Source organism: Schistocerca cancellata, chromosome 4 (genome assembly GCF_023864275.1).
Source record: "Schistocerca cancellata isolate TAMUIC-IGC-003103 chromosome 4, iqSchCanc2.1, whole genome shotgun sequence".
NCBI lineage: Eukaryota > Metazoa > Arthropoda > Insecta > Orthoptera > Acrididae > Schistocerca > Schistocerca cancellata.
The window spans coordinates 286,026,148-286,040,999 of record NC_064629.1 but is presented as its reverse complement, the minus strand read 5'-3'; the positions used below and the strand labels follow the sequence as shown (position 1 = coordinate 286,040,999).

Genomic DNA, 14,852 nt, shown 5'->3' with positions numbered 1-14,852 from the left:
AATGATTTGTAAATAACTGATAGTAAACAGATAGCAGACACATTTAACAACCAATTTCTAACTGTCACTTCTAAAATAGGTTGCAGCGGTGATCTAAGGGAAGCTGCAGATATTCTGAAATTTAACCTCCCACAAAGTTTTAATGATATAAATGTACCACCCATAACTGTTAATGAAATTTAAAAAATAATTCACTCGTTGAAATGTAAAGGATCTTCAGGTATAGATAACATCTCTAGTAAACTGTTGAAGGCCTGCAGAATTATGTAAGTGTAGTACTTGCTCACATTTGCAACCCATCTCTTTATGAGGGAGTTGTTCCAGAGAGAATGAAATATGACATTGTGAGGCCTCTTTTCAAGGCTGGCGATGCTACAGATGTCAAAAATTATTACCCTGCCTCTCTCTTAACAACGTTTTCAAAGGTTCTTGAAAAGGCAGTGTATAACAGGATTGCGGCACATCTTGATAAACTTAATATTATTAACGATAGACAGTTTGGCTTTCAAAAAGAGATTTCCACAGAGCATGCCATATACTCACTCACAAATGATGTCTTGGAGTCTATTAATAATAAGAAGTCACCAGTTAGTGTTTTCTGTGATCTTTCCAAGGCCTTTGATTGAGTAAACTGCAAGATATTCTTGGAGAAGGCCTATCATTATAGAATCAATGGCCTATAGATAACTGGCTAAAATCATATCTTGAAGACAGGAAACAAAAGGAGGTTCTAAATGGCTGTAACAAAGGATCTTCTAATCTAGTGGATTCTGAATGGGGCAAAATACAGCATGGAGTTCCCCAGGGATCTGTCCTTGGACCATTTTTAATATATGTTAATGATTTACACCTGTCTATTAGTAAAAAATGTGAATTCACAATGTTTGCTGATGATACAAGCATTGTAGTAGATGGTAAGTCTACTGCTGATCTGGACACTGATGTTAATGATATACTCAGAGAAGTTACAGCTTGGTTTTCAATTAATTCTCTTTCAGTTAATATTAAAAAAACTAATTTTATACAGTTCCACACAAAAATAAAACTCCAGAAAATACAGTAATTGATCATGACAACCATGAACTAGAACAGGTGCACTCTACTAAATTCCTAGGGATTCACATTGACAGTAGGCTCAACTGGGAACAGCATGTGTCCCTTACTCTAAAAAGGCTTTCATCAGCAACTTTTGCTTTACGAATCCTTACTCATTTTGGGGACATCGACATTTTAAAATCAGGGTTCCTCCACAAACCTCATGTAGAAAACTTTTCACACAGTTAGGTATACTGGCTACAATGTGTCAGTACATATACTCTCTGATGAATGTTGTTAATAAAGACTATGCTCAGTATGAAACAGATTGTTCATACCATAACTACAATACTACTAGAGGTAAAGATGATCTACATGTTGAACTAAAAAATTTAACACTTGTACAGAAGGGAGTAAAGTATGCTGATATAAAGACTTTTAATGCATTGCCTAATTATATTAAATGTACAAGATAAAATGAAACACTGTTCAAAGGTACCTACATTAAAAAAATACCTGCTTGACCATTCACTGTACTCCTTTGATGAATTATTTTCCAGAAATAATATGCTCCCTTAATAATAGATGTTTTTAGTCTCTTAGTTCTTAGATGGATGATACAATATTATGTTAATGATATAGTGTTGGTGTTAATGTTATAGTTATAATGTTACAGAGTGAACTGCTATACTAGTTAAATGACAGCTTGTAAATGAGAAAAAGTGATACTTATTAATATCTATATCATTGTATTATATTTCTATTCTGTAGCATTAATTGTATTTGTACAATTGTATTGACATGTTCCACATCCAGGCAAATCACTCACATGTACAGATCCACGGAATATGCATACCAAATAAAATAAAAAAAAATGAAGCTTACTAAGCATGCTATAGTATAACATCTTTGACTTTACTAATGAAACTATAAATTAAATGAAGATAATTTGTTTCAGAAACAAATTACAGTCCAGGTCCAGATACATGTAAACTTACAAAGCTACTGATAATGGTTTCTACAGTTTATGTTGTACTTCTGTTGCCAATTGGAATAGTTGGCAGTATTGATCTCTACTGGAGAGTGCACAGACCATCACAAAGCTACACTGCGGAATACATAAAATGGTACAGTAGTAAATGTCTAGCTCCTTATCTGTTTTTTAAATATGTATGATTATCAAAATACTGAAAACATCCATATTATGAAAAACAGCATGTTGTGTTGGGGCAACATTGCCTATTCTTAAGCTAAGTTTGCTTTTTGTTGTGACAGCATGGAGATATTCTGTTAAGTTATGCATTACTTATTAATAAAGAGACTTAGACCAAAACAAAGGGATATCCACATTAGTACCATTTGTAGATTTTAGGTAAGCTTTTGAAGGTGTTGACTGAAACACATCCTTTGAAGTTCTGATGGTACCAAAGATGAAATATGGGGAGCCAAAGAATATTTACAACTTGTACAGATACCAGACTGCAGTTATAGGACTAGAAAGACATGAAACAGAAACAAGATAAGATTGTAGCATATCCCTGATGTTATTCAGTCAGTAATTGAGGAATCTGTAAAGGAAGTCATGGAGAAATTTTGAAAGGTAATTAATGTTCAGAGAGAAGAAATGAAAGCTTTAAGGCTTGCTGATAACATTGTAATTCTGTCAGAGATGGTGACCTCTTCGAAGATCAGTTGAATAGAATCAATACCATCTAGAAAAGAGGTTATAAAGTGTGCATCATCAAAACTAAAACAAGGGTAATGCAATATAGATCAATTATCAGTTACACTGAGGTAACAAAAGTCATGGGATAACCCCAAATTTATTTATTTTTATTTATTTATTTATTTTTTTATGTTTATCGTTTTACACAGATCCCTTGGAGAGGAGTCTCTGGAATGTGGAAAGAGTCAAGACCTCCTTTTGCCTGGTGTAGTACAGCAACTTGATGTGGCACAGAATCAACAAGCTGTTGGAAGTCCCGTGAAAAAACATCGAGTCTGGCTGCCTCTGTAGCTATTCATAATTGCAAAAGTGTTGCCAGTGCAGGGTGTTGTGCGCAGACTGACCCCTCAATTATGTCCCATAAATTTTGTTCAATGGCATTCATATCAGATAATCAAAGAAGCCAGGTCATTTGCTTGAATTGTCCAGAATGATCTTCAAACCAATTGTGAGCAATTGTTGCCTGGTGACATGGTGCACTGTCATCCATAAAAATTCCATCAATGTTTGGGGACAGGAAGTCCTTTAATGGCTGCAAATGGTCTCCAAGTTGCTGAACATAACCATTTACAGTCAATAATCAGTTCAGTTAGACCAGAGGGCCCAGTATATTCCACGTAAACACAGCCAAAATCATTATGCAACAACCACCAGCTTCCACTGTGCCTTGTTGACAACTTTGGTTCGTGGCTTCTTGGGGTCTGCGGCACACTCAAACCCTACCAGTGCTCTTACCTGTTGAAATCAGGACCTATCTGACCAAGCCACAGTTGTTTGGTCATCCAGGGTTCGACTGATATGATCAGGAGCCCAGCCACTGCCAGTGATGTTAACAAAGGCACTCGTGTCAGTTGTCTGCTGCCATAGCCCATTAATGCAAATTTCACCACATTGTCCTGCTGGATATGTTCATCATATGTCCCACATTGATTTCTGTGGTTATTTCATGTAATGTTGCTTGTCTGTTAGCACTGACAATTTTATGGAAACACTGCTGCTTGTGGTTGTTAAGTGAAGGCCATCAGCCACTGCATTGTCAAGGGTGAGAGGTAATGCCTAAAATGCAGTATTTTTGGCATACTCTCTACTCTGTGAATCTCAGAATATTGAATTCCTTAACGATTTTCAAAATGAATTGTTCCATGCATCTAGCTCCACCTATCATTCCATGTTCAAAGACTGTTAATTCTGATTTTGTGATCATAATTATTTCAGAAATGTTCTTACACGAATCACCTGGTTACAAATGACAGGTTTGTCAATGCACTGCCCTTTTGTACCGTGTGTGTGCGATACTACTGTCATCTGTATATGTACATATCACTATCCCATGACTTTTGTCACCTCATTCTACATCAGATCATGCTGATGGAATTAGATTTGGAAATGAGGCAGTAATAGTAGTAGATGAGGTTGGTTATTTGTGTGGCAAAGTAACTGACAATGTATAATGTAGGAAGCAAGTGAAATGAAGACTGGCAGTAGCAAGAAAGATATTTCTGAAACAATGAAACATTTTAGCACCTAATGTAAATTTAAGTGTTTGGAAGCCATTTCTTATAGTATTTTTCTGGATTGAAGCCTTGTACAGAAGTTAAATGTGATTGATAAACAGTACAGACAAAAATAAAACAGAACTTTCTGAAATTTTACTCTATGGTAGAATACTGAGGATTAGATGGTACACTGTATAGCTGATGAAGAGTTTTTGAACAGCAATTGACAAGGAAAGAAATTCATGGAAAACTTGACTAATAGAAGGTATTGATTGATATAATATGTCCTGATGCATCAAGAAATAGTCAGTTCTATATTGGGCTGTGTCTGTGGTGATGGTGGTGGTGCTGGGGTGTTGTAGAGGAAAACCAATGCTTTCCTGCAGTAAGTAAATTGAAGTGGATGTAAGTTCCAGTCGCTATGCAGAGATGAAAAGGTTTGCACAAGATGTACTGACATGGAGAGCTGCATCAAACCATGCCTTGGACTGAAGACCACAGCAGCACTAACAAAAGAGACATAAAAGCTGGTGATTACTTGCCTTGAGAAAATAGCAAAGCCCTCCAATCCCAGTGCTGTAGAAATACATCTTAAGAAGGATATCTTGGGAAAGGTTGAAAAAGAGGAGGAGGCAGGCAGGTCCCTTTTTGCATAATATGTCATTTGGTGTCACCCTCCCTTTCCCCATATGTTAGCTGCTTTCCTTGAACTTTCACTCATTTTGCTTACATCTTAAATATAACAATCTCTCCTCATCCCATCCCTCCCCACCAAATAGCTGCTGAATGGTAGCATTATCATTTTTTCATGTAGTGGACCTGGGTTCAGTTATGGTGACAACACTAATATAAAGTGGCATGCTCATTACAGAAATGGTGTTGTGCCAAGCTGTGAAGCACACAAGATTTATTATTTATGTATCTATAAACATTATAGTAAAAAAGTTATTAAATATACAGGATGGTCACAATTAATACTGAAAACTGATACGTGTCAGTGTATACAGTAATAGAAATAAAAACATTCCAGCAAACATGACCCCACAAATGAGCTGTTTGTGAGATAATTATGATTATTTGGTTACAAGCCACCACTGACTTAAGTATTTCCCATGTTAGGACAAATATATTTGAAACTTATTGATAACACAGGAATTTTGCAAAAGAGTGTCAGACAGTAATTGTGTGGAGCCAAGAATAGGCTTGATAGGGAGAGGTAGTATGACATAGATGATGACCTTAAAAAGGATAGCTATTCAAACTGGTGGCACAAATGTCCACCTTGTGCAGCTGTTTCAGAATCATAATAGCCTCATCTTGTTACAGCTGTTAGGCCTATTAACATGGGGGTTGAGAAGGCAGTAATGTTCGAGGGTACATTGCAGTAGTGCCAGATGAGTCTATCAATAGATTGTCTTTCACTAGGAATGGTCTGCATGTCAATAAGTATGGGAAGGAAATGACAAATTTTATAGGTGAGAATGTAGTGGGGGGTGTTGGGATTACTCATGAAAAAACTCCTCTAGTAATTGGTGTTGAAGCTGCATTTCTTTCTGGTTGAAATTGGCTCATAGGTATTCCTCCTTAAGAGAAGTCTCTCTCTACCTTCCAAAAAAGGTCAATATCAAAGCAATGAAGGAATTAGCATATAGCACCAAAATATAGCGGGTTTCAATGATACGGAAATGATAAAGTGCTACTCATCACATAGAGGAGGCAATCAGTTGCAGACAGGTACAGTGAAAGACTGCTAAAGTATAGCTAAAATATTTGAGCTTTCCAGCAAAGTCCTTTTTTCAAAGTAGAAAATGTACACACATTCACACAAGTGCAAATCACACACACATGGCCCGAGTGTCCAGAGACATTGGCCATGTGTGTGTATTGTGCTTGTATGAATGTGTGTGTGTGTGTGTGTGTTTTCCACTTCACAAAAAGGACTGTGTCCAAAAGTCCGAATATTTTAACTATATTTTAGCAGTCTTTTTCACTGTGTCTATCCACAATTTAATGCTTCGTCTCTGTGGTGAGTAGCAGTCTATCCTTTTGTTATTCCATCCTGGAAATTACATTGCAAAATGTAGGGCTACTATAAATTATTCATTCATTCTCAGAATTCCAGGTTTCATGAAGTATTACATCTAGAAATATGATTGATGCATGAATGGAACAATAAACTCCCAAGAGTTTGCATTGTACCCACCAGTTGGTGTTACAAGTGTAGTGCCTTGACAGAATGGTGACAAAGCAAGAGAAGAGTTCATGTCTATTGAAATATGTGAGTTATTTACCTGTTGCAACAGTGCAGTGTGCATTCAGAAGGAATTACGGAAAAAAACACCCTGTAAACAGAGCAGTGTGCATTGATACTGACTATTAAGAGACACTGGTTGTCTCTATAAACAGAAAAGTACCAGCTGACTAAGTGTGCCAGATGCAGCTGTGGAGAGATTGAGGAGAAGTCTTTACACAGTCAAAAAGAAAAAAAAAGTGGTCTGCACAAGCCACAAACTTGGAATGTCATGGCAAACTGCATGGATGATTTTGTGATGGCAGTTACATTTTGAACCACACTGTCCACAGCTCATGCAACAATTAAAACCAGGACATTATGACTGCTGTCTTCAATTTTGCATCACAATGCTGGAAGCATTTGTGGATGAAAATTTCACCTCCAAGCTGTTATTCATGAACAGACCAACCTTCCATTTGTCCAGTAATGTTAATCATCACAATGTGAGAGTGTGGGCACTGAAAATTCTCATGAAATTGTTGTGCATGAATGAGATTCACTGAAGGTTAATATTTTTTGTGCAATGTTGCAGACAAAGCAGTGTGGGCAATTTTTCATCTGGGAGGAGAATGTGAAGAGTACCAATACATTGCATTTATGGTTATTTCCACAACTGACTGCTGATTCTGAAAAATTCATCTTCTAACAAGAGGGGGCACTCTCTCATTGGAGCATCAGTGTTTGTCTCAACATAAATAATGAACATTGCATTGCCACATTGGGCGTAGTGGTGCAGACAATGTGGTTGCGTTCTCTTGGACCTCCAGGTTACCCCATCCCTTAAGGGTACATTAAGGACCATATTTATGTACCCCCACTGCCAAGAACACTGAAGCGGCTCAGAGAAAATATCAAGGCTGCTGCAATGACTGTTGACAGAATGTTATTACATCAGGTACGGACAAAACCTGATACTGCTTAAGCATGTTTCATGTGATCTGAGAGGAACATTGTAGAATGCAAAATGCAAATGTAATGAATTTATGGTTTTATTCTTGTATCAGTCATGTTTGTACACATAATACCTTGGAAAATATGGAGATCTGAAAATGCATGTGTTGTTTATAGCAGCCCTGTGTTATGGATATTACAGGTAAAATTAGTTAACTGCTTATAGAGCTTGAATCTGACATTATTGGTATATCAGAGCAGAACTTAAACAGTGTGAAAATTCAGCGGCTTCCTATACCAGTGCAAATTAGTTAGTTCCTTTTCAAGGAGTTATTTGCAGAGTCAGTAGTGACCATGTACATGAAAAAAATATTCCAGTTGCCTCTGTTGATGTATCAAGGCACTGCACTGAATAGGACATTGAACATTATGCAGAAGCAGTTGAATTTAGTGAAACTTAACCTTTAATTTTAGTTACCTTTAGGTCCTCTACTATTGATTTCAGAATGTTTTTGTTCAAACTAGGGAGGGTTCTCAGTTCACTGAATAGAAAGTAACAGAAATTAGTTGCATGTAGTTACTTTAATATTAATTTTATAAGTGACTGTACAAGGAAAAGACTGTTAGAAGATCTGCTACATTCATATTATCTGATTCAGACTTTTTTTTCATGCAGTGTAGAGGGGATCTGTAGCACATCTATAAACTAAATTTTTATTTATTCTTCATTACTAGAGAAGTGTTCCATTAGTAAAAGGGTAAGTGGCCTTACAGATCATGATGGACAAATTTTAACACTAAAAGAATTTGTGCACTCACAAGTTAAATATAATTTAAAAAAACGTTTAGAAGTGTTAATCCAGTGGCAACTGAGATTTTTTAAACCTCATTAAAAAACAAGAGTGACAGGATGGTCATTGTGCTGATAACATACACAATAAATACATTGCTTCCCTTAACACATTACTCATGTGCTTTGAAACTTGCTTCCTATTAGAACATTTTGAACAGGGTACTATCTCTTAACAGGCAACTTGAATAGCTGACTAATGGGATAAGGGTGTCATGTAGACAAAATAGGAATTGTATCAAAATGTTAGAATTAGGGATAATCACAACTGAACTGCAGTGGGCTATTACAAACAGTGTTCTAAGGTGATTAAAAATGTCATTAGTAAGCCAAATGTATGTGGTACACAAATATAATTGCTAATTCTGAGGATAAAATTGAGAACCATATGGTCAATCATGAAGGAAGTGTGTGGTTAACAGAACAAGGTTGAGGATATAAAGTCCATATGCAGTAGAAATGCTTTTTTTACTGATAAATCAGGTATATGTACAGTACTTAAAATAAAGTTTTGAACATAGCAGGTGAAGTAAAGGAAAACTCATTTTTTTTACAGGGAATCATGTAACACTCTTAGAAATTGGCTTTCCAAAACTGCTATCTGAAATACACCTTCATGATACTGGCAAGGGGGAGACTGAGTCAATAATTAAATTGCTGGACACTAGTAACTCTCTTTGATAGGATGGCATATATAGCAGGATATTAAAGAACTGTGCTCTATACATTAACACTGTGCTTAGCCATGTATGTAATTTTTTCCTTTAGGAAAGTACTCAGTTGTAAAACTTCTTTATAAAAAAGAAAAAAGGTATAATGTATGCAATTTTAGATCTATTTCTATGCCATCATTGTATATATAAGTGTATCTGATCATTTAAATTTACAAAATTTGCTGTGAAACATACAGTTTGGTTTTAGAAGTGATTTCACAACCGAAAATGCTATATTCTCTTTTCTCTGTGAGGAACTGGCGGATTGAATAAAAACATTGTAAAGATTAGGCATTTCTTATTTAGCTAAGGTGTTTGATTGTGTTGACTGTAAGATATCACCACAGAAGTTAAACCATTATGGAATAAGAAGGGCAGCTCACAATCTCTTCATCCTGTAATGTAAGAACAGACAACAAAAGCTCATTCCCCACAGTAGTGAGAATGGCTATGAGGTGGCATGTGACAGGCTATTCTAAAATTGATGACACTAGATCGGTGGGGAAAAATGTTGATTGCAACATAGGCAATGTATTGAACTGTGCAGTGCAAGACATAAGTTCGTGACTTGTAGAAAAGAAGTTGATACTAAATCGCAGTAAGACTCTGTTTTTACAGTTTGTAACACATAATTCAACTAAAACAGAAATTTCCATTAAAGAGAATGGGCAGATGACTAGTAGTGAGTATGAACAATTCAGATTTGTAGGTATTCCAACAGATGGTAAGCTGCCATGGAAAGCCCATGGTCACAATTTTGTTCAAAAACTGAATACTGCTATACTTACAATTAGAACAGTATTAGCAATAACTGACTGTCAAATATGAAAATTAGTCTACTTTTCTTATTCTCATAAACTTATAACATATGGCATTATGTTCTGAGCTAACTCTTCCCATTTACAAAGAGTATTTCTGGCTCAGAAATGGGCAGTTCAAGCAATTTGTGGTGAAGGTTTATAAATTGCTTTGGCATTTCCTGTTCCAGAGTTTGGAAATTATGATATTGGCCTCTCAATATATACACTTAAGAGCCAAAGAAACTGGAACACCTGCCTAATATTGTGTAGGACCCCCACGAGCATGCAGAAGTGCCGCAATGTGACGTGGCATGAGCTCGATTAATGTCTGAAGTAGTGCTGGAGGGAACTGACACCATGAATCCTACAGGGCTGTCCATAAATCCATAAGAAAACGAGAGGGTGGAGATCTCTTCTGAACAGCACATTGCAAGGCATCCCAGATATGCTCAATAATGTTCATGTCTGGGGAGTTTGGTGGCCAGCAGAAGTGTTTAAATTCAGAAGAGTGTTCCTGGAGCCACTCTGTAGCAATTGTGGATGTGTGGGGTGTCACATTGTCCTGCTGGAATTGCCCAAGTCTGTCGGAATGCACAATGGACTAGAATGGATGCAGGTGATCAGACAGGATGCTTACATACGTGTCATCTATCAGAGTCGTATCTAGAAGTATCACATGTCCCATATCAGTCCAACTGCACATGACCCACACCATTACAGAGCCTTCGTCAGCTTGAATGGTCCCCTGCTGACATGCAGGGTCAATGGATTCATGAGGTTGTCTCCATATCGATACACATCCATCTGCTCAATACAATTTGGAACAAGACTTGTCTGACCAGGCAACATGTTTCCAGTCATCAAAAGTCCAATGTTCATGTTGATGGGCCCAGGTGAGGTGTAAATCTTTGTGTTGTGCACCCATCAAGGGTACATGAGTGGGCCTTTGGCTCCGAAAACCCATATCGATGATGTTTTGTTGAATGGTTTGCACACTGACACTTGTTGATGGCCCAGCACTGAAATCTGCAGCAATTTGTGGAAGGGTTGCACTACTGTCACCTCGAATGATTCTCTTCAGTTGTCGTTGGCCTCATTCTTGCAGGATCTTTTTCCGACCACAGTGATGTCAGAGATTTGATGTTTTACCGGATTCCTGATATTCACGGCGCACTCATGAAATAGTTGTATGGGAAAGTCCCCACTTCATCGCTACCTCAGAGATGCTGTCTCCCATCACTAGTTCGCCGACTATAACACCACCTTTATACTCACTTAAATCTTGATAAGCTGCCATTGTAGCAGCAGTAACCAATATAACAACTGCACCAGACACTTGTTGTCTTATATAGGTCTAGCCAACTGCAGCGCCGTATTCTGTCTGTTTACATATTTGAATAAGCATGCCTATACCAGTTTCTTTGGCGCTCAGTGTAGTTTTCAAATGTCATTTGTTGGTAACAATATGAGCTTTTTTCCAAGAACTGGTCACTTTCAATCATTTAACACTAGGATCCACTCTACATTTGCGTTGCATCTCTCTGACTCTTGTGCAGAAAGGCATGCAGTATTCTGCTGCATCTATTTTCAATTAGCTACCACAAGAATTAAAAACTCTAAAAAGTAATCCTTCCACTTTCAAGTCTAAACAGAAGAATTTCCTCGTGGTTCACACCTGTGTTAAATTCTTGATTATAAGCTTGTCATCATCATAGGACTCTTTTAAGTCTTATTAACATTTCTTATATTAATTACATGTGCAGACTCATTCCATGACCATGGAGATTTGCTCCTCACTTTGGTCCTACATAACTAGATGTATAAAATAAAAATTAAAAAAACAAGTTCTCAACTAACTGGTCTCAAATCTCACCCGTGGTCCATAATTTGGTAGTGAGGTAGATGCATGATGTGGGAAAAGCACATTCTTCTGCAAATGTAGGACAACATCTGTCATGTCACCATGCCATGAGATGGGTAGGGCAGCAGGTGCTGTGCCTTGGCCTCAAGCATCACTTGATCTCAGTTCTCTAATTTTTTTGTCCAGGGTCATGTCAAAATTGAAGTGCACAACAGTTTCATTGATAAAATTGAAGAACTGGAGAAGCAAATTGTACTGTGCTGTCAAGTTTAATAAATGATCTAAAGATCTTTGAAAGAACTTGTAACTCACTGCAGAGATGGCTGCAGCATTGGATCCAAATCCAAGGACAGCGTATGAAGTCTTTCTTTAGCAAGTACAAGTGTATCTAAATTATAAGATGTTCTATGCCCAAGCAGTATTATATTACTTGTTAAGGGTATTGAGTAAAATAAGAACCCAGTTAGATAGGGACCTGATCAAAAAGTTTACATTTCAAATAAGTTATACTAACTAGGTGGTATTTGATGTTGAAGTCAGTGGCAACTCATAACCACACATTCACAATGATCTCACAAATGGGTCATTTGCAATGCAATGTGTAAGGAAATTTTGCTCCCATATTGAGTACTTTAATCCATGTCAGTTTTTGTTACTAATTATGATACACCCTGCACCCACATGTTGCACTTGTGCTCCTCTGGCACTCTTCTCAGCTTGTCACTCCCAGCAGCCAGTTAGGTCACTTCGGCATTATGCCAGTCCTACTAATTATGTAAGTAGAGAGGACACTCTTAAACTGTCAGTATGTTGGATGTCCTGAGAACAATTTCAAAGGTGATGGCACCATTGTGGTGAGACATCAGTATCAAATAAATATAATGGACAAAAACAAGTCCCCAGAGCAAGTTATCTAAAGAAGATATCCCCAAATTATGAAGTAGGCATTATGATGTATGTGATACCAAAACTCATATAACATGCTGAACACTCTGTTTCTGCAGTCACAGTCCAATATGAATTATATAAACTGATTCTCCAAAACTGTTTACTGATATCTAAACTAAGGATCATTGCCAAGAGGACATTAGCATAATGTAACTGATGCCATGGTCATTCATTATAATTCAAAAGACACTAAGAAAATTGTGATAAACAATGAGGTATCATCATTCGCAGTATTCTGAACAACAAGATGAGAGGATGCCCAAAGAATTGTTTATCAGGTAATTTACTTTAAATTGTTGAGTGTAGGTGTAGTTCTGTGAAGGTATGAACTGCAGACTTATTATACTTCATTGCGGGTTCGATTCCCAGCGGGGTCAGGGATTTTCTCTGCCTCGTGATGGCTGGGTGTTGTGTGCTGTCCTTAGGTTAGTTAGGTTTAAGTAGTTCTAAGTTCTAGGGGACTTATGACCACAGCAGTTGAGTCCCATAGTGCTCAGAGCCATTTGAACCATTTTATACTTCATTGGTTTTACTGTTACTGTATACAATCTAATATAATTAAAATCTATATCAGTGTCTTAATTGATCAAGTGCTTACTATGGCTCAGATGTTGGTCTCAAACAAGGGAATCATTAGTCAGGCAAAGTTGCATTAATAGATGTGTCTGGATTTAATTTGAGAAAGATGTGTGTAAACTTGCGCTGTGTACCTGGTCCTGCCCAACTGTGTGAAAGGAATGATACTGAACATCTGTAGTCAGTTTTAGAATGGTAATCTGGGGTTCTGTGCAAAATTGCCACAATATTCACTGGTTGAAACAAGCAGTTTAATGCATGACAAATGCTATAAAAATCTTGAAGGAATTAAAAAGTATTATGGATGTATTCCATGTTGTATCACAACATTCTGATTGGCTAAAATGGTCTAATTGTGTCTGTGTTGTTTTCCTCCTTCTTTGATAACCATTCAGTGGTGTCAAGACTGATGTACAAAAAATCCTGTGAAACTGTATAACACGAAATGTAAATGTTTTCTCTTTTCAGGAAGAAGCAGTCCCTGCTGCTGAAATGGCTACGTGGTCTTTTCTTTTTTATATATTCATGTAATTTTGCAATAAACTTTTTTGTTTACTGCATGTCTGGAAATAATTTTAGACATGCAGTGAAGACAGTTACTGAAAAATGGTTGTCATCTTTTTGTTATAAATATATTTGTGATGTTAAGAAAAGTATTCATGCAGAAGCACCTCAAAAAAATACTATATCTCATGATGTGGAAATTAACAGAAGACAAAAAGTTTCGTCTACTGCAAGCACTGTAACATTAATAGCACACGATGCTGAATCATAGACTATTAAAAGATTAACACCAGTTCAATATTTATACAGATTTGACATTATATTAAGACAAACAACAAGGAATAATCATTTAATAAAACCATTTTATAAAATTTCCAGTATTATTTTCATCAATGTTTCTCTTTTTCCCTTCTTCTTTTGGCGCCTCTGTTCCACAATGGCACAGGGTTGGCATGGTTATTTACAGATTTGACATGGTGAATGTAAGAGGTGTCCAGATACCCTTCCTTTTGTCATCCTGTCACCCTTTAGGGATGGAATATGTGTACCTCAACTGTCTACATGCAGCGTTATTCATGTGAAAGTGAGTGATAGTTTTCTAAATGTTAGCAATTTGTGTAACTGAGGCTGGAGTTGGGTACCAGCCTGGTATTCGCCTAAGGGAATGTGGGAAACCACCTAAAAACCACATCCAGACTGGTCAGCATCCTCATCGTTAATCCTCCTGGGGCATTTGATCTGGGACTATTACATCACTTTTATCAAAATACTCAGGAAACCATTTTGAAACAAATGATATGTTGAACTGGAGTAAGAATGAATTTACCTCAGACTGCAATTAAATGATCATCAATTTTATTATGACATGATCAGCTTCAAGGCTTCTAGCCTCATCTTTAGATGTATTAGACACATATAGATCAAATCAATGTCTGGTATGTTTATCTTAGGACCATGGCTTGTTATCATCAATTGTCCTCTTGTAACATTCTGTTTCAAATGATACATACAATACCACTCACAAAGTGTTCAGATACACACACCACACATCACTTTGATGTATATAAGCCTATAAAACTCAAAACCAATCATATTATAATAAAAACAGAAATATATTAATTGCAGCCTTTGGCAAACTCATTCTTAGCCTTAATTTATC

The 14,852-nt window shown here is 36.9% G+C and overlaps 1 protein-coding gene across 1 annotated transcript in view; it reads left to right on the top strand.

The window, feature by feature from the left end:
• The window catches only part of LOC126183717 (uncharacterized), a 368,227-nt gene extending 354,197 nt beyond the window's left edge, over window positions 1-14,030 (top strand). The window contains exons 7-8 of the mRNA XM_049925904.1: window positions 1,994-2,162; window positions 13,658-14,030. Coding sequence (XP_049781861.1) covers window positions 1,994-2,162; window positions 13,658-13,964 — 476 coding nt within the window. The 3' untranslated portion in view covers window positions 13,965-14,030. The remainder of the gene's footprint in view (window positions 1-1,993; window positions 2,163-13,657) is intronic.
• Window positions 14,031-14,852: the final 822 nt, after the last annotated feature.